Genomic DNA, 20,762 nt, shown 5'->3' with positions numbered 1-20,762 from the left:
TGACCCCACTCTGTGACTTTACCTGGTCTGCCGCTTCATGGCTGAGTTGCAGCGGTTCCTAAACACTTCCACTTTTTAAGAATACTACTTACAGCTGACCGTGGAATATCTAGCAGGGATGAAATTTCACAAACTGACTTATTGCAAAGGTGGCATCCTATCAGAGTATTACGCTTGAATACAATTCACTGAACTCTTTAGAATGACCCATTTTTCCACAAATGTTCGTAAATGCAGACCGCATGGCTAGATGCTTAATTTTTTTACACCTGTGGCCATGGGTCTGATTGAAACACCTGAATTTAATAAGAGTAGCGTCCCAATATTTGTGTCCATGTAGTGTACATGCATACTCCCTCCCTTACCCTCTGCAACCCTCCATCCCTCAACTGCAGCTTTCCTTCCCACCAGTGAGCACCCTCGCCTTTAACTGCGGGGTCACATAACCTTGTGTTATGGTGGGCTGGTCCATGGGTACCACTCTTTGGGTGAGAGGCCACATTAACACACAGGGGTGGGCTGACCACGGGCCAGTCCAAAATTGTTCACAAAGGCCTGGGTCAGACTGCCCCTGTGTGTTGCTGTGGCACCCCTGATGAGAGGCACCTGGGGCGGACTGCAGCCCCAAATACGTCACTGCTCCCGGGGCTTTTATGCAAAACGGCGAAGCTTGTGGGCACACCTTCTCCCTTGATTGGTGGAACGGGAGAGAGGCCATTTTGCAGGAGTGCACCGAGTAGCCAGTAATGCAGATAGATTCATAGAGAAAGAGAGGTGCAGAATCGCTTCTCTTTTTTCACAAATCTATCCAGAAAGAACCCCTGGGACCCATGTGAGAGTAGACTCTGGGTAGGGGCTTTTTATGCCGCTTCTTGTAAAATGCAGCCCTGGTGCTATGTAGCCCCTTTATACATACGTTTCATTAGTCATAATGCCCAGCTGGGTGATTATTAATGAGCTGAAGAAAGAATACAGAAAAAAAGAACAACAAGGTAAGACAGGGAAACAGAAGTGGTTGTATGGAGACATCGAGAGATAGAATGACAGTAAAAAAAATTACGGAATGCAAACCAAAATTCGTATCTCTCTGCTTTGTTTTAGGGTGAAGCCAAATAGTTCTGCAAAGCATTTTAGAGAGATGGAAGGCTAGGAGTATCTCAGTTTGAAATGTATGTAATATTAATAAAATAAAAAATAAAGTGGCTGTTCTGCTAAACTGTTTTATGATCCTTGGGGTAACATGAGTTCAGTAAACTTGGAAATGGGGTAATCACCCTTTCATAATATTCTTGTTTCTATGTCTGGATTCTCCCTAAGGCACCTCATTTGGATTCTGTATAGTGAGGACATGGCTTCAGCTTGGGCATGTGGGCCAAGTCCCCAATTTGTTTTCTAGATTTGTTTTCATTCAAATATATGTACACTCACCTACATCCAAACACACTCTCCCTCACGGATACAATATACAAACACACACACACACATATAGCTGAGAACTTTCTAAGTGAGCTGACCCTGACACTCTCGAAATATTAACCCTTTCATAGCCAGTCATTAAGATTCTATGTAGTGGCCAAATGTGTTAACCAAATGGCTCTGATACTGGTCCTCAAGGAAACTTAAGTCATTACTTAAAGATACACTAAATTGAGTACATGCATTCAAGTAGGAACATTAACCATAACATAATGGTAACAAACTGACCGACTGTGAATCTTATATATGATCACAGCAGTGTAGAATAGGAAGGAGTCAGACTGTGTGACCCTGAGAATTTGTCCCTTCACCCTGAGATTCCCCCCACATACCATACATACATATAATACATGCATACACACCTACAACACTTAGTTCAAGAGAAGACGCCTGCGTTCTATGATCAAACCACAGCCAATTACCAACAGGTTGAGCATGAAATGCTGATCTCGACCTATTCAAAGTAACAAGTAATATGATCTGTTGTGCGGGGTTACAAATAAGGCTTAAGTTTGGTGGAAAGGGCAAAGAAATCTTTTTTAAGGAAGTTTTTGAGAGGAGGAGGAATAAAAACCAGGTAATACAATACCTCACGGTGTGTAAATTGTGTTGTTTGCTCATGACATGAGATTTCTTTTCCGTGATCCTGTGCATTACGGGTCGTGAATCAGTGGTTTCTCAGGTTTCTGTTTTTCAGGAAGGGGCACAGAATACTGCACCGCTATAAGAAGTTTTAGTGAAAGAACTGCATTTTTTTAGTGCTGAATTACCTCCGGGTTTAGTTTCAAGAGATATTGTAGTAGAAACATCGAGGAAAGATTTTTTTACGTTTGTGTACTGGAAAGAGGTCTATATTAGTTATCAGATGTGTACGCACTAGTGTTTTTGTCCCATGTTTGCATTTTGTAGCATTTGCAAATATGCACAGGAAAACATTCTAATAAAAAGAAATGTATACATTCCATCATTTATGTTTTAACCCAAATGATTGTGGGTCTGTCATGATATGATATATTAGGCCGACTAGCCTGCTTGCATGTTAATATGTATAATTTGTGGTCAGGCTAAATCCTAAAACTAGCAGGTGGGGGGGGAAATGCACTGGAGCCGTTCTTGCACACAATTAAAACCAAAAAGCATAAAGTTATAATATGTATAATATAATATGTATGTTATTATATGTAAATCATTATGCATTATTAACTATCCATAACATAGGGCTAGTCAAGCTCTTCTCAAAAATTGCAACCCTTCTTAAAATGCTCTTGCTTCAGTGAATAAACCAAAAATGCAAAAAAACTCAAGAATATGCAGAGAATAAGTTTTATCAGGCGTCCCCTATGAATTAATATTTGGTGCTAAATGTTTCAGAGAATGATCCTGGCGGATAGCACGTGTGAATCAGATGATTTCTAGTATTCTTATCAGTTTTTCTGAAGTTTCTATATTTTGTAGGGTGCTGGTGAAAGGGTGTATTCTATTACACTTCACATTTGGTAGAGTGTTGTACATCAGTATCCCTTTTATGTAAGCAGTATGTACATCAAATAATTGTGTACAGCAGCTGGGTGATGAAAGAACCTTGATCTACAACTAGACTTTGATTTAGACAACATTTTCAGTTTGTTTTTGCCTTTTTTTTTTTTTTTCCGGACAATGAACTTCATTTTCCGGAAGTGCAATGCAGTGCAGGAAGAGATCAGTCATTCATATGTATCCTCCTACACACACTCCCTTCCCACTTTACCTCATCTAGGATCACCAAAAAAGCTTGTAATGGTGGTTACAAGCGGCAAAGACGAATCCTACTGAAACTTCGGCACTATTGACCTTCGTTAGTATGAATGCAAGAAACAGGCAATTTTCATTAATAAAAAAAGGTTTGTAGAATGTACAAGTCTATCTACCACTTAAACGTGATTAGAATAAAACCGAAACACACACCATACTTGGGCTTGTACTGAACATTTTAATAAAGTTAATTTGGAGGTGGTTTGTCTTGGAAGTCAAACAACATAACGTGAGTTTCAGTCCTTAGAATCATGGTGAGTTCTCCTCTTTGCTGAAATCGGGAGCCTTGTATTTTCCTTCTTTCTCCAGCTTCTTCTTTTGATTTTGAATTGCCAACAGGCGCTGCATCTGTGAGCATGAAACATTTATTGAATACCGTGAACCCGGACTGCACTATTAACATTATAATTCCTTATCCACACCCAGCGTTGTACGTATCATTTAATACGTGCAGATGCCCCCACTCACCGTTTTGGTCCTGTGCATACACTCATAGAAGTCTTCATATTCTAGTTTGCACTCCTTGCGTGCTCTTATTTGCCCGATTCCACTGGAGCATTCAATCCACTCTTTTTCAAATGTGTGGCATTTTGCGACCTGACGATATGGCTGTTCTGTACTCTGAAGCAATAACCACTTATCTACGTCGATCCCCAACTTGCCTTGAACATCGATGAGCGGCATGGCTAGTGGAAGGAGAAGGATATTTCATTTAAATAGATATTCTCTGAAGGTATACACACATACTGGGGGGAAAAGTAATAAAGTAAAAGGTAACACGCTAATTATGTGGCTGGTGTAATAAACAAAACAAAATCAGGTTCAACACATTACTTTGAAAATGTATGCTTTAAAATACTTAAAAAGGAATTTTTTTGGCTCCTATAACTATAAGCTAATCTAACTATGGCCCAAGCACTACCCATACCGGTGGCCTGCATCTTTTCCGCACACCCAATTTTTTTTTTCTGTAGATACCTATATAATTATGTATTGTTGATAATTCTGAACTTGCACAACTAAATTAATATCCGTATGATCAAGGTATTGTATACCCTTTGTACACCTGCTAAGCGAGCTAAATGGAAAATGCTGTGTTGAATATCTACACAAATAAATAAAGGACATAAGATAATAGACATAAAACATGTCCCCCACCCCATTTCTGTGATCTACATACCACAGCGCAGCATGTAATATACGGATATAGAATATTGTTAAATATTAAAATGTTCTGCTGTCGCAGTAATGTTATTCCACCACTACCATTGCTCATAAGCTTTCTAAGTACATTGTCTCTCTAGTTCAGTACCCCAAGTTTTAAACACAGTAAAACTTTTAGAGGAAAAAAAAAAAACATATGTACTTAAGCATACAGGGATACTAATATGGTCAATTTAGTTGTGCCAAAAACCATATCAGTTTCCGAAAAGGAGACCTCAGCCATCATATGCACTTTAATGATAGCTGAGTGGTTTCTTTATGTTTTTTGCGTCGTCCGTGTTGCAAATGCTAGTAACATGATTGAAATATCACTTTAATAATGTAGCATAATAATTAATTGTGTGTGTTTACTCTGGAAATGAGCATTATATGTACATAACTGCTAGGACATATGCAACCTGGATGTATACCATTCAGGTTGCATATGTCCTAGTAGTTATGTACATTTAATGCTCATTTGCTCTCGTTAAGCACTCAATTTTTGAGAGGCAGACACAATGTTACTGTGAGAGTGCCCTTGCGCTTACAGTATTCTATGTAGATATGCTAAGGCACATTCTCATTTTCCCTGGGCAGCAAGTAGGATCACATCCCTTGTTGGCTACTGAAGATGGAAGACTGCACAAAACTGCAGGCTCCCAACAGACGTGGTAGAGGCTAATATAGTGTGCCGATTTAATATAGTGTGCCGATTTAATCATGCATGGGACGGGCATAAAACTATCCTGAATCTAAGCCAAGGCCAAAGACTAGTTAAGGTGTGAGTCTTTACATGGGCAACGTGCAGGCTAGATGGGCCAAACGGTTCTCGATGGCTGTCAAACTCTATGGTTTTATGAGGAAACCCCGTTGTGTGAAGCTGTCAACCTCAAGACGTGCTGTCAGCAGCACTTACAGACACACTCTAAAGGAGTGCATTGGAGTTCAAAAAACTTTTAGAAATTGTTTTAAGTTCCATTTTTGTTCGATTAGGAGAAACAACGGCCCGTTCTGATGACCTAATGCTAAATAAAGTACACAGCAAACAAAAAATATATATGATACCCATTTAGTTTTCAATACATGAAACAAAAATATATTTAAAAGAACCCACATAAGCAACCCGAATAAAAGCAAATGAGCTACTTAGTGACCCGAATAACTACTTTCAAGTAACCCACACCCCACCCTCCACCATTACTTTTGACAGTCCACACCGATTATTTGAAATATACACTAAAATGCCTATATCCGTATATAACATGACTTTCCAGGCCGCATTACCACAGTGACCTCCTTAAAGCACCATAATGACACCCGTTCTGACAACCCCCTTCTCTGTTTTGAACCCAACCAGAGACCCATCGCACACGAATGGAAATCACTAACTCTCGTTTCTAGTTGTTTACGCGCACGCAACAAAACTAGATTTTTTTCTAAGTCGTTCGGTCATATTTTCACCTGAGCAGCTTCAGACGTCCTCTGTTGCAAGCCGTTCACCACACTGCTGGCCGTAAAGCACGCGTCAACGTAAGGGAGTGCAGATCGCCATGTTTGATTCAGGCAAAAGTATGTCTGGATACTGCACGAAACCGAGGCGCATGCTGCGCATTACTTCGCATTCATTGCCTTTTCTATATTAGTAATTATATCATTATTTATCATATTGCTCATGTATTTTAGCCATCCTTTCATTTGATACACGGAAATATTTCGCCAGAATTAAAAATGTCCACTCGTCCAGCCCCATGGTCTTCATTTAGCACACACTCCCCCTAGCGCTCGGAGGTGTGTACTGTACTGTAACTCCTTTACTGTAACTTATGTACTGTACTCACGCGTTATATTTTTTTCAGGATGAAAAGGGCTTTCTTTAAATACCATTATTTTGATTATTTCATTTTTTACTATAAAAAATATATATAATATGGTGATTTTTTAAAAAAATCTGACTTTTATTTTATCATCTACATTATATTATTTGTCCTGCGTTTATAAATACCCAATGTTTTTATGTTATTTAGTTTTTAGCAAGTTATAGGGCAATAAGTACAAGTAGCATATTGCTATTTGAAATCATTTTTCCCAAAATCTGGTCATACTACCCCCATGTCTTACTTGGGACATATTTGAAGTCGGTCAGTTCAATTTAACCCATCAACCCATATATGTTTGAAAACCAGACACCACAGTACAGTGATACCAGCCATGGGTTTGTTGGGTTGTTATAAGGGTGAAAGGCCACATTTGAGGCATGCACAAATTAGTTTTTAACATGTTGAAAATTGTGCACCTTGTTCTATTTGAAGCAACCAAATTCAATTTACCGCATCAAACTATATATGTATGAAAACTAGACTCCTTAGGGTATGTCAAATGCTAGTATTTTTTCACACACACATTGTACTACACCCCAATATGTATTCAGCAACATCTTTTGGGTACATAGATCGCTTTCTACACCCCTTTAAATTCATGACACGAGGCACGTCAACTTCCACCAATGGGATCTTTTCCTATAACGTGCCTGGCACGCCGATTGTTATCAAGGGGTTAAGGAAGCTTTACTAAGGTGTGTATTATTAGGTGGCCTTGATCCGTGACTCAAGTGCAATGGTGGCAGAATAGTGCAGTTTGGTAAATTCCAGAAAATGAAACTGCTTCATCCATGACATCCATTTTCACCCGTGCCACTCCCCTCCTGTGGAATCCCCTTCCCCGTTCAGTCAGACTTTCTGCCTCGTACACAATTTTCAAAACCTCTCTGAAAACCCACTTGTTCAGGGAAGCGTACAACATTGCTTTACAGTACTCCCAACTAGAGGATTGCACTGGGAGGCGGGTCCCGCGGGACCCGCCAAAAAACTTGCGGGCGCGGGCGGTCTTGCTGGGGCTGCGGGCGGTCAGGCACTGTACCTGCGGGTCCCGGTAATCCCGCGCAGTCCCGCAAGGATGCCTTCTTGCTGCTCCCTTACAGTGTCTCCTAGCTTGCTCCGCCCAGGTGCAAAACAGAGTCACGTGATGGGCAGCCGCGCAGTTAAGGAGGCGGGCATGATTGGCCACAAATGTGGCGGGCGCGATTGGCCACAAATGTGGCGGGAGCGGAACACCCACATTGCGGGAGCGGGATTAAAAAAGTAGTCCCGTGCAGTGCTCTACTGCCAACCATCATTCTTATTACAGCCATCGGAACAAACGGCTTTAACACATCAGAAGCAGATCAACTCATCCTCACCCAAGCAGTCCTCTCCTATTATCTTACTCCCCTCAACCACCGGCTAGATTGTAAGCTCGCAAGAGCAGGGCCCTCTTCTCCTTTGCACCAGTTTGTTATTGTATGTGTTATTGTGTTTGTTTATAAATTGTTCTAATGAATGTAACAGCGCTGTGGAATCGACCAGCACTTTATAAATAAATGTAATGTAATGTAATGGATAGGTGGGTATTTTGTGTTATCAAAGTAGAATGATGAGGATGCATTAACTAGTGTGGGGATACAAGGAGGGGATCACTGTGATTTAGTAATGTGCTAACCAGAAGTTGCCAATAGAAACCTAAACAGGGAATGGTGAGAGAATGAAACATACAGGACAACCAATGTGAGTAATATAACCCAAATGCTGAACGAAACACATAAAACATGAGTGCGTTTTGGGGCAGAGCAAAAGGGACACTTCACAGGGGCAATGACATCTTTCCCTTGGTTTTGATACATCAGCCACATGTAGCCTGCAGGCAACCACACAATACAATATTACATCAGCACTTTTGCAAGCCAGAGCATCCTCAAACTATTGACGCTGGGTGGGAAGGATTATCAGGTAACTTACTAGGACAAATAAGTTTAGAAAGATTATGGCCCACAACACATTTATATAAGGGGAAGGGATACTATATATGGGGATCTGATGCCAGTATAGTAGAGAGGATCATGGTCTATAATGTCATCAAAGTGTTCTGTTTTTTAACCTAACCACCTCGCAACTATTGGATGTATTATTACATCCTATAGAAAGTGGTCTAGACGATCAAGAACATAATGGTATGTCCTAAGGTTTTTGCAACAGCGGGGACATTTTTCTGCTGGTACATGAAAGATTGGGCTGTCTCATGAGGTTGCCCCTATCATCACAAGCTATGAATTATACAGGCTGTTAGATTGAGTGTAACAGCACTTGGGCATATAATGTAAAATGTCCAAACAAAAGTTTGGGCTTTCTTTGCTAGTGATGTCGATGGTGACGCCATCATAAACAATTATCAGTGTAAAAGGGTTTCCAGAGATTCTATACAGGTTGTCTTTTTGGTCTAGTATTGGTTGGTTCTTTCAGAACCCTGATGTTACCTGCTGAACACTGACCTAACATGAGACACTAAAAACATATTAGCCCCAAACCTAGGGAAGGAAAGACACAAAAAACAACATTTATAAATTGTCCCCAAACCCAGCAAAGGAGAGAAATAAAAGAGCCATTTGAAACAATGTTCCCAAACCCAGAGAAAGGGGAGACACTAAAAACAAATACAAATTGTCCCAAAAACCAAGGAAAGATCTTCATCAAAAGACATGATATTCATCCTGATATGTACAAGAAATGTGAAAAGGTAGAAGAAAAAATCCTTTAACCCCATTTTCCATTAGATTTGTGGTCGTGTCGGCCCACATAGAAATGTAAGGAACTTTGGACATTGCGCATTCATTTCATTTCAGGTAATCCAGTGTGTCTATCCCAAAATGTGCATGACGTGGGAAAAGGTAGAAACCCCCCTCAAACTTCTGTGTTCCCATAGGATGTCTGAAATCTTGAAGGGGTATGCTTTTAAGGAATATATAGTTTTAGGGGGTTAAATTAATATTTGGGACTTCTACTGTGTCACAAATAAGACATGGGCCCAGTAAAGTGATCTGTCATAATTTGAAGTTTGAAAACTGAAACGCCCATGTTACGGTTTTGACCCTACAATGTCTCAGAAACTATAACATCCATGCATGTGGGGTATTGCTGTACTCAGGGGGGGGGGGTGTTACTGAATACAAATATCCACTCTATATTTTGTGTCTTTTGTCTCACCAATTTTAAAGGGTGCCGGTGTAAAATCAGCTGCATGGGACAGGTCAAAATGCCCTAGTTTTTAAAAATTTATAGTTACGTGAGGTTAAATTTAAATATGCGACCTCTACCGTGTCTTAAATGAGATGCGCATGTTTAAATTTTGAACCCGCAGTGCCAAAAAGTCATGCCCTACCCATGCATAAGGGGTATTCATGTACCCGGTGGGTATTTTCAAATACAAACCACAAGTTGTTTCAGTAATTTTACGTACCAGGGAAATGTATTCAAATACTGTGTTTGTATAGAATGTTTTAGTTTTTTTTGTAAATGAAAAAGTCTTTTTACTGCAATGTTTGGGACAGATTGGTCCAGATTGGACAGATTTCTCCACACATTTTACTTTATGTTTGAATTTATAGCTCCTGGTATATGTCACACAACACCTCTATGTGTTCAGCAACATCTCCTAAAAAAAAAACAAAAAAAAACTAGACAGCTCAAGAGAATCAGGTTACAGGCATTTTGACCTGTTCCATGCAACCAATTTCACACCAGCACCTTTCAAAACTGGTGTAACAAAAGGAAAATATTTTTCACATCCACTTTGCAGCTGCACCTTTTTTTTTTTCCGGAGATGTTGCTCCTCCTGTGTACAGTGATACCCCACATGAATGGGTCTGCCTGGCTGTTTTGGGGCAAAAGGGCCACATTTGAGGCATGAATATTTTTCAATGCTGAACTTTATTTGGTGATCCTGTGCCCATGCCCTATTTGGTACATCTTTGAGTCCAGCCAATTCAATGCGCCCAATATAACCATATATTTTTGAAAACTAGACAACCCAGGGTATTTAAAATACTGGTTTTTAACTCTTTCCTTGCACTAATTCTACCAGCAGCCTTTGTCAAAGTTAGCAGTAGTATTTTTTGAGTGCATTTTCCCCACACACGTTGTACTTTAGGTATAAATCTCTAGCTCCTGGTATATGCCACTATCACACAACACCCCAATATGTGTAACATCTCCCGAGTACAGTGATACCCCCCACGCATGGGCTTGTCTGTTTGGGACAAAGGGTGACATTTGGGGCATCTGTATTTTTCAGTTGCCTTTAATACACAGAATGCTGACACATGGCATCATATCCCCACTGTTTCTTAAAGGTGTGCAGCACAGTTTATTGAATTTGGGATGCGGGCCACAGAGAGTGGCTCGATGATATTAAGGTTAGGAGAATGATGGTCAGTCCAGAACCTTCACCTTTTTCTGCTGTAACCACTAGAGGGTCAACTTGGCCTTGTGCTTAGGGTCATTGTCATGTTGAAGTGTCCCATACACAGTTTTCACGGAGAAGAATGCAAATTGTATGCCAGTATTTTCTGTTAATACCCTGCATTCATCTTGCCATCAATTTTCACAAGATTTCCTGAGCCTTTAGAGGTCACTTCACAAAAACGATCACAGGGAAGACTCACTCAACTACAGGCAAGCAACACCAAGCATAAGGAAGATCTCATCAAACTAACGTCATTTATTTTTTGACTGGGTAACTAAAAATAGGCCAGTGTGGATAAATACATATCTAGGTTTTTAGGAAGGCATTTGACAGGTTGAGTGCCAGGAGACCGAAGCTTGTAGTTAATGAGATTATATATATCACAGATGAAGGTCTTGCCACTGTGTCTTTACATGAGATAACTATAAAGGTAATTGCATATTTTCTCAGAGACACAGAGATCCTGTCCCATTCTAAAGCATTTTGTTTATAAGTTACCAAAATCTGTTATTCACGTTTTCTCCCCACACAGCAACATGGATGGCATCTACAAATCCCCAATATCCACACGATGCAGCAGCCGCTCTCACCCGCACATAAAATACTCGCATAAGTAGTACAAATCTAGAGGCTGTTTTACCAGATTTAATGATGCAAAAACATGGAATGGACAGTTTAACTTACTTAAGGATATTATAAAATCTCCACAAAACTTTCCCTTTAATGTATGAAAATAGTTTCTAGAACTAAATATCACCAACAACCTTTCCTCTTTTTCTGTGAAAATGGATAGCGACAACAAAGCAAGTGATATGCAAGAGAACTAGTGTCTTGTCAAGAAAAATATTCTTTATTTGTGTCTCATGAAAACCAGGAAGCAGTTTACTATTTAAGAAAGATGATGAACTTAAACGAAGGATACCCTACATCATTGGCTGTATATTATCAGCCTATCAATGTAAACAGGACAGTGGAGACAGAGCTGCTTTAAAGCAGCACCGCACCATTTCAGACAATGTGTTAATAGTCCTAAAGCACGTGTCACCATTCCGTGAAACTAAAGGGGAAAATCCACAGGGTTTTACTTCACTTATTTCAATAAAGTTCATGCTCTAAGTAGGCAGTGGTGCTTTTTGAGAATCATGTATTTACAGATACCTTTTCTCTCCAGAAAGAATGAAACTTAAACAGAGATGACCAAAACTATTACAAAAAAGTTTTAGCTCTGGAAATAAATATAAAACATCCCACAAGGTGGAGCTAAAACAAACCCTATAACTGAAATCAAAAAATAGAGAAAATAAAAATAAAGGGTCAATCCTCCACAGGCGAGGCAGATCTAGACAGAGGTTTGGGAGGAGAACTGACTTCTGGTTTGGGAGGAGAACTGACTACTGGTTTGGGAGGTGAACTGACTTCTGGTTTGGGAGGTGAACTGACTTCTGGTTTGGGAGGAGAACTGACTTCTGGTTTGGGAGGTGAACTGACTTCTGGTTTGGGAGGTGAACTGACTTCTGGTTTGGGAGGTGAACTGACTTCTGGTTTGGGAGGTGAACTGACTTCTGGTTTGGGAGGTGAACTGACTTCTGGTTTGGGAGGGGAACTGACTTCTGGTTTGGGAGGGGAACTGACTTCTGGTTTGGGAGGGGAACTGACTTCTGGTTTGGGAGGGGAACTGACTTCTGGTTTGGGAGGGGAACTGACTTCTGGTTTGGGAGGGGAACTGACTTCTGGTTTGGGAGGGGAACTGACTTCTGGTTTGGGAGGGGAACTGACTTCTGGTTTGGGAGGTGAACTGACTTCTGGTTTGGGAGGTGAACTGACTTCTGGTTTGGGAGGAGAACCAACAGCCATGGCTTCCTCCTCAGATTCTTCTGCAACAGCAATGCTTTCAGGAAGTGGTTGAGGAGGAGGAGAAGGAAGAGAAAGGGGAGGATCCTCAGCAGAGTCACCGGTTCCTCCTTCAACTTCAGCTTCCTGGTCTGATTCGGTGGTGAGTGCAACAGTGTCATCTTTCTTGCTTTTCTTGGAGGGCTCCCCACTGCTGCTTCTGTCATCACGGCTACGCTTCCCACTGCGCTCTTTGCTGCAGCTACTACTGGAATGCCTGCTGGATCCATTTCTTTGCAAGTTTTCCTCGCTGTGGCTTCTCTTTCTGTCATGGTGGTCTTTAATTTCTTCATTCTTGCTGCGGCTTCTGCTTCGCCTACCTTTGCTGCGGCTTCTGCTTCGCCTACATTTGCTGCGGCTTCTGCTACGCCTACCTTTGCTGCGGCTTCTGCTACGCCTACCTTTGCTGCGGCTTCTGCTACGCCTACCTTTGCTGCGGCTTCTGCTACGCCTACCTTTGCTGCGGCTTCTGCTACGCCTACCTTTGCTGCGGCTTCTGCTACGCCTACCTTTGCTGCGGCTTCTGCTTCGCCTACCTTTGCTGCGGCTTCTGCTTCGCCTACCTTTGCTGCGGCTTCTGCTTCGCCTACCTTTGCTGCGGCTTCTGCTTCGCCTACCTTTGCTGCGGCTTCTGCTTCGCCTACCTTTGCTGCGGCTTCTGCTTCGCCTACCTTTGCTGCGGCTTCTGCTTCGCCTACCTTTGCTGCGGCTTCTGCTTCGCCTACCTTTGCTGCGGCTTCTGCTACGCCTATCTTTGCTGCGGCTTCTGCTTCGCCTACCTTTGCTGCGGCTTCTGCTACGCCTACCTTTGCTGCGGCTTCTGCTACGCCTACCTTTGCTGCGGCTTCTGCTTTCTTTACCCTGGCTTCTTTCTCTCACCCTTCCTTCATTACTATGACTTCTTTCTCTGGTAATGCTATCCCTCTTCTCCTTACTGTCGCGCCTACTGTCTTTGCTACGGCTCCTGCTTGCTTCCACCCTGTCTTTGCTTTTGCTTACCCTCTCCCTCTCTTCTTTGCTGTGGCTTCTGCTGTCCCTCTCCTTTCGTTCCTTACTCCTACTTCGGCTCTGACTTCCTCCTCTATCAGTACTAGCACCTCTTTCTTTAGCCTTCTCCCTGCTACGACTCCTACTCCTTCTGTCCCTTCTTCTGCTCCTGCTGCGAGAGTGTGATCTAAAATTTGGAACATACAATAAATGTTACTAAAACGTCCTTGTGTTTGAAAGCTGTTTGTAATACCCCCTTGGGTATGTTTCCATTAAAGAAATACTATTCACATTCTCTACTAACCTTGACCGGGAGTGGCTGCTTCTGCTTCTTCGTGAGCGGGATCTATATTGGAATGTGGCAAAAAGGATTGTTTTAATAAAATAATTTCCCCTTTTTTTTTTTTAAACATCCATATGTTTTTAAATCAAGCAAGGATAAAAGTCACATGAAGCACTGAGAAGTAAAACATTTAATGTATACAGCAATACAACAAATGTACTTCTATTGCATTCTACTTTATAGAATACACCCGTCATTGAAAGATAAAGTGCGTCACTTTTTAAGGGGCAACTTCACATTTGCTACTAAAGAAATCGAGTAGCAAAAGAGTTATACAAGGTAAAATGTACACATTATCTCTGCGCCCTCAGGTTGGACAGCATAGACTGTGCACCCACAATCCTCTACGTCTTATCAGAGAATGCCGACAGGATCCTGCGATATAATCAAAGGCTGTTTGGCCAAGCACGCACAGCACCCAGTAAGCCATACTCACCTGTAATTAATCCCGCTATCCATACAGACATGTTAAGGTACATTACTGTGAAAAATAAGTCAAACATTTCTTCAAATATTAACCACCCGTCCACCAAAAAAGTGGTGCTAATTTACGGTGGAGCCTACACAGAAAGTCTGATTTCACAGTAGCACCATACTATATTGTTGGGGTGCCAAATTAGGCTCATTTGAAAGGTAATTTAAAAAGCTCTTTATTCTGACAGCACGAGTCAAAGGGCTTTTTCACTATGGGTATCCAAACAATCCAGTTAAGGAACTCATGAAAATGACAAACAATGGATCTATTTAACAAGCACTGTATTTCACAAGTTCAAGTTAACTAATAAGGATAATTATAAATTAGTTTATTCAAGCACAATAACAAATAGATACAGGGACAAAGCTACATCAAGATGCACTAATCATTTCACAGGAAATAGGATGTGTAGATTCTTACCGTGAACGGCTGCGGGAAGAGGATCTCTTGGCCAATGAGCCAGCTCTATCCTCCACAAGACGTATCTTACGACCATTGATCTCTGTCCCATCAAGCTTCTCTAACGCCCGCCTCATATCCGAATACGAACGGAACTCTATGACCCCCTCATTCTGACGCCTGTGGTGTGCATCCGCAAACGTTACCTCTCCAGCTTGACGCATGAAATCCTACATAACAGAGATGGTTTGGAACTTAAAAGATCAAAAACACAAAGCAGTGAGGGTAAACAGGTTCCAGATAAAGATACAGAAGTTATATATAAAACAGACAATTGCAACATTAAAGATGAATGAATAGCATTGGCTTTAAGAATGAACGTAAAAGTTTGTGAAAGTCTCCACTCCCCTGAAATTACTTTATTATTATTACTCTCGAGGAGAGTGGATCTAGTACCAAGTCTCAGTTACTGGGAAGTTACTTTGATTTCTTTGAGAATATGCAAGCTTCTTCCTGTGATGTACTTTGACGTCACATGTCATACTAAAAGGGACACTTCAGCCATCATATGGACCCTAAGAGCTGAGTTATCCCAGTGGTCCTGGTTTCAAATGCATAGGGGGTTCTGCAGAATTTCCCCAACAGGCAATTGCTTACTTCACTTTCCAAATGAGTTTCCATGTATTGAATTAGCACTTACAATTAATTCATATTATAGTCCATTATCTATTAATTTACTCACATGACTATTAGTCATTTGACCTATTTAGAATTGACATACAAATCATTTATAAAAATTTAGTCTGACTGGGCCTACATAGCATATGGATATAAGTGCACACCTAAGCATGCGGTCTTTGACCTGTTGTGTTTCACACGGGGTCTCCAATATTTCACTATTTTATCTGTATTAATGCAATACTGCTTTGGACTAGCATTAACTGTGTGAATAAGCATCCCTTTTACAATTCATCTATGTAGTCTACATCTTGCCATCATTTATGTGAAGCTCTAGAACTGTACATTGATTTATTTCTACATAAATCTGAAGACCAGGCCAACATGTGCCTTTTACAAGAAGAAGCACATAAGGGGTTTCAATTCATAGAGAATTTGACGCTTTAGTGCATAAACCCCTAATGAAGCAATAAAAAAAATATCCAAAGTTAAAAAATGAAGCTTAGAATCGAGACAAAGTATTTACAATTCCAGCCACAAAGTTTCACCTTAAGGTCCTGCCAGCTGCACCGTGAAGACAGGTTCTCCACCCTCAGTCGGTACATTGTACGGACTGGAGGGCCGAACTTGTCACCGCTGCTTTTATGGAATCCATAACCGCCTGGGACAGAGATAGAGAAGAATATTCAGAGGTAGCTAGGACACACATGAAAAAACTACCTAAAACAATGAGATGTCATCAAGACATCATGTTGTATTTTTCATGTACTATGTGTGTGCATGCAAGTGCCTGTACCCTTGTGTAAAGTAAAGTGTCCCACTACAAATTCTTGACATTTTCTGCCCCACCCTACCCCAATATCCAAATTATCCCTGTGCCCCCCCACCCTCCACTTTATTGTTGTGCACTTCGTGAGTGCCATTGTATACACCTCACTCCAAACCCATTTACATATTTACCCCATGCACCCAGCACTCACCTGTGAGCAGGGGACTCCAATCAGCCACCCGCGCTCCCTCTGCCTGCCCCACGTTGGACGGCTGCCCTGGGCCCCCCGCGACTGGCAAACCCAAAGCGTTCCCCAACGCGCGCGCCCCCCCAGCGGCACCTCCTCGGATCTCACGAGAAGAAGAGAGAGGAGGGGATGGAAGAGGCTGCGAGGGAAAGAGTGCTTGGAGGAACGCTACATGCGTCATCCTCATGATAGCCTCTCAACACACTCTTCACAGCCTCAAACTGATCAAAGAGTCGCACTCATTGCATGGCTTCCTCCCCTTTTCATCACCATATTTAATGTCCCAGATGGGATTTTTGTTTTTAAATCTGTCACAGGTGCTTCATAAGGATGAAAAGGGGAGGATTTTTAAAATAAAGCTGCCACACAATACTTGCATTGAGGCTGACCTACTTATAGTAGCTATACAAAATACATCAAACCCACCAAAACACAGAAAAAGACCAAATGCAAAAACAAGACATTTACATTTTAGAAGAATTGCCTACAATAGCAGCTCCCTGATCAACCAAAGACCACCAATGGTTCTGTTTATCAGTAGTAACAATAAAATTAAGCATTCCTTATATCACCTACTGGTGGTCCTTGAAGGACAGTTTGAGAGCCATTGTGACTTAAAGCGCTTCCACACGTTTTCGACTGATGCTATATAACTAAGGAGAAAATACCGCCAATTCCTATTACAAACTATATATGCTAAAGGCAACTCCAATAACAAATAGAATGAAAAACACTTTGCTTAGAAGATATGACCAGCCCATGGAGCCAACCTAACACGGAATTTAATGTGCATGTATGTTCACACTGCATTCTTGTTCAGCAGAGATTACTGTATTTAACAGATATGCAGTATGAGAAAGTTTACAATGGGCATGAGACAGCCATGTCTCACGTCACATATGTAACTGCTTGAATGAACAAAACAATCAAATAGGATAATCTGAATATCTAAGCTTGCTTTATCAGTTTCATGTAGTTTACGGACTGAACACTAAGTAAACTTACTTTCTGAATCAGTCTCCATTAAACTATCTAAAGAAAGTTAAGCAAGGGATGACAGCAAAAGCCACATACAGCTGCAATGCTGGCATGACAAGGTGCACATTAAATCTGCAGCTTTTGGACAGTAATCTGGGGCATGAAATTCATTTATGCTACTGACCTTAAGGACTGGCCAGTGATCAGTGAGCTGGGGTCACATCCTCTTGTTCTGCTGCTGAAACTTCTCGGCACAGCTCAGGAGTGGTAATAAAATGAAGATACGCATACCTAAAAGTCGCTTGCGCTAAGCCACACAAAACCGCGCTGAATACTTACTGCGGAAATCCCTCCTTGGAGCACGTGCGTGCTCCACAATGACACGCTCACCACACAGGTCTCTCCCATTCATTTCGTACACCGCATCATCCGCATCGCGGAGATCCTCAAACTCCACAAAGCCATATCTAAAAAGGAAAATAGGCAAAAATGTGAGCAGCAGGCATAATATTTTCAGAAAGCACCCTGTTATCCTGAATTCAGCGTCCTGAATCTTAACTATATGGGAAGCATGAAAAAATAAATATTATAATTGCTTTTGCAGGGCAATCATCATTTCAAATGAAACCTAACAGCTCTTAAAGTTAATATAGCTAATGAGACACTCCAGCCATCCCGTGCACCTTAATGAATATGCTTGTCAAGTAGCCCCTGAGATTTCATGCAGTGCCTATTGGTAGCCCACAGAGAGATTCTCCTACCAAGTCAAATACTGCCAGTCAGCTCCAGCCCTGCCTTGGCTAACTTTGGAAGGAATCAAAAATAAAAAGCCGATTTTATTAGGAAATCAGTTTAAAATGGCAGACAATTTAGTGTGCCTAACACCCATACTACGGAAGTATGCATATTAAAGTACTCTGATCAGTGCGTCACTCAGTGACAGCTTAAGCAGTCAACTGATAGCAAGAAAGGGCTCACATTGAACCCAATGGAAAGACTTTACACATGCGCACTGGGGAGACCCCAGCGTGCAGCCTTCAGCAGAGCCAATTGGTGCAGAAGAAGGCGCCAGAAAGGAGTGCAACCGGAGTCCGGTACAAAATTACATAAGTGAGGCCCTTATTAACCCTGCTATATGTACGGACACGCTGTTTTGTGTTAGCAATGAAGCGCTGTACAAACTGTTGGAAATTGGAAATATAATAGTGGCAGGACATCGCTGAAAAACACTCTTGTCCGTGACCCCTCACTGAATGTTAACAGTGAGGTGAGCGTCCACCGTCGCAGACTAGTATGTTCCGTACCTGCTTTAAACCTTACTAACCAGACCCACGCGGTTACCCTACCTCACCTATAACCGTCCATATAAATGAGCTCTATAACTCGCCTCCAGCATTGCACGAACGTTCAGCCTCTTGCAACAGGGTATTTACCCGTTTACTTGCGAGCTGCGCAACTTACCCGTTTTTCAGATCCACCTCCACTATTTTCCCAAAGCCTTTGAAAAATCGCTCCACATCTCTCTCCCGCGCTCGATGACTCAAGCGGCCTATATACACCCGCGGCATAGAAGAGGACTTCGACATGGCTGTATGTTGCTTGGCGACGAAATCCCGGGACACCGGCACAAAAAAAAAATAGCCAGGGCGAGCGCTTGGCTTCCCCAGGAAACGCTTGATGTAGCAACAGTACTGTCAGCGCGGGCTTCCGACCGGAAGTTGGAGAAAACGAGCTGCAAGCGCACATTTGGGGGCGGGGTGTACTGTTTGTCACATTCTTCGTAAAGGCAACTGGGTTCGACACACTAGAGACATAACGTTGTAAATTGGCAATGGCCATTTTCTTGTCGGTCGTAATTCTTAAAGGGGTCTGCGATGTGTATGCGGATTAATTGTGTTATCTTAGACTAGTGTATTAGACAAACACCCCAACAGCTTGTTTCACCTGCTTCTTACTTTGATCAGGAATTGATGCTCTGTCATTATAAGGCATCTCTCCTGCTGTGTTGACTTTGGGTATCCCAGTGCCATTCAGTGTAACAAGGCATGGCTCCTGCTGACAGAGGGGAGACCAGACTGTCATCAGACATGCCATGGATTGGCATGGAAAAATCCTGGCGTGATAGCATGATCGCTACGCAGCTATAAGACCGTATTAGTCTTTATCAGGTTGCAACAATTTTGAAGCAAAATAGCTGCCAAGGTGGTACCAGATTGATGTAAAGTATATTTTATATACAGTAGAAAACAAAGTCATCTCACAACTGCTTCGATCTTGCAGGATCATCAGAGACGGATAGCTAAGAGAATGCTGCACAGTTAGTACATCAATAGTTGGTCTATAGATAGGGGACAACGCCGAGATGTAGTGTTTATTTATTTTATAATTACGTCATTAAAGATAAGCTTAAGCTCTTTTTATTCTTACAATGAGATATTTGGACAATGTAGGTAGGGGTACCCCTTTTTTGGCACTGTTGCTAAAAAAAAAAGTTCAGTGACGGTTATGGAATGGAAACTTGGGATTTACTAAACACAGAAGATGCAATAAAAAAAATGAAGTGAAAAGGGTATTCTTTCGTCCAAAAGTTCATGGAAAAACCAGCACCAAATGATTTTGCCCTTAAAGGACGGTGGTGTATGGTGATACCGAAAAAAATTAGACTACAAACTGGAATTTACAGTAATTCATGAATGTAATATCGTCGATCCAGAAACAGGTACTCACACACAAACAACTGGGGTTCCGTTAACCCCTTAATGACAAAGCCCGTACATGTACAAAATGCATTGTTCTCAATGGGTTTAGGGACCGCCCATTGTCCTTAAGGGGTTAAATGGCGTAATAAGAAACATTGTGGAACTACTCAACGATTCATCCAAGCAGAATTCATATGGCGACAACTTATGATACAAGAAAATCTTTTTGATTCAATGTGTGATTCAATTAAACGCTATTGGCCTCCAGAAATTAAGTAAAGAATCACGTTTGTAGTATTCATTTTGTCAAGAAGGTTTAGTAAAAATAAAATTATTTGTTTTTAATAAAAAAAAATATAGATGGTGCCCGGATAATACTCAAGTACTCTTTTTCTTTTAGTTGGGGATATAGCGACTAAGGTTCATTTCAGTTTTATATTTCTATTTATCATCTCTTGTGCGGACTAGTTCCATGGAGAGCATCTTCACGTATCATC

At 41.5% G+C, this 20,762-nt stretch overlaps 2 protein-coding genes across 2 annotated transcripts; both read right to left on the bottom strand.

Annotated features, from left to right (window-relative positions):
- Positions 1 to 3,425: 3,425 nt before the first annotated feature.
- Positions 3,426 to 6,073, bottom strand: NDUFS5 (NADH:ubiquinone oxidoreductase subunit S5). Its single transcript, XM_053454626.1, has 3 exons — positions 5,932 to 6,073; positions 3,736 to 3,953; positions 3,426 to 3,615 (listed from the first exon to the last, which is right to left on the bottom strand). The coding sequence occupies exons 2-3, from the start codon at positions 3,949 to 3,951 to the stop codon at positions 3,517 to 3,519; spliced, it is 315 nt and encodes a 104-aa protein (XP_053310601.1). The 5' UTR covers positions 3,952 to 3,953; positions 5,932 to 6,073; the 3' UTR covers positions 3,426 to 3,516.
- Positions 6,074 to 12,114: 6,041 nt separating this feature from the next.
- Positions 12,115 to 19,280, bottom strand: LOC128473692 (serine/arginine-rich splicing factor 4-like). Its single transcript, XM_053455945.1, has 6 exons — positions 19,028 to 19,280; positions 17,906 to 18,033; positions 16,121 to 16,233; positions 14,916 to 15,124; positions 13,982 to 14,023; positions 12,115 to 13,864 (listed from the first exon to the last, which is right to left on the bottom strand). Exons 1-6 carry the CDS (start codon positions 19,150 to 19,152, stop codon positions 12,115 to 12,117), a joined length of 2,367 nt encoding a protein of 788 aa, XP_053311920.1. The 5' UTR covers positions 19,153 to 19,280.
- Positions 19,281 to 20,762: the final 1,482 nt, after the last annotated feature.

Source organism: Spea bombifrons, chromosome 2 (genome assembly GCF_027358695.1).
Source record: "Spea bombifrons isolate aSpeBom1 chromosome 2, aSpeBom1.2.pri, whole genome shotgun sequence".
NCBI lineage: Eukaryota > Metazoa > Chordata > Amphibia > Anura > Pelobatidae > Spea > Spea bombifrons.
The sequence above is the reverse complement of the archived record's forward strand: the minus strand, read 5'-3'. Positions and strand labels throughout refer to the sequence as shown.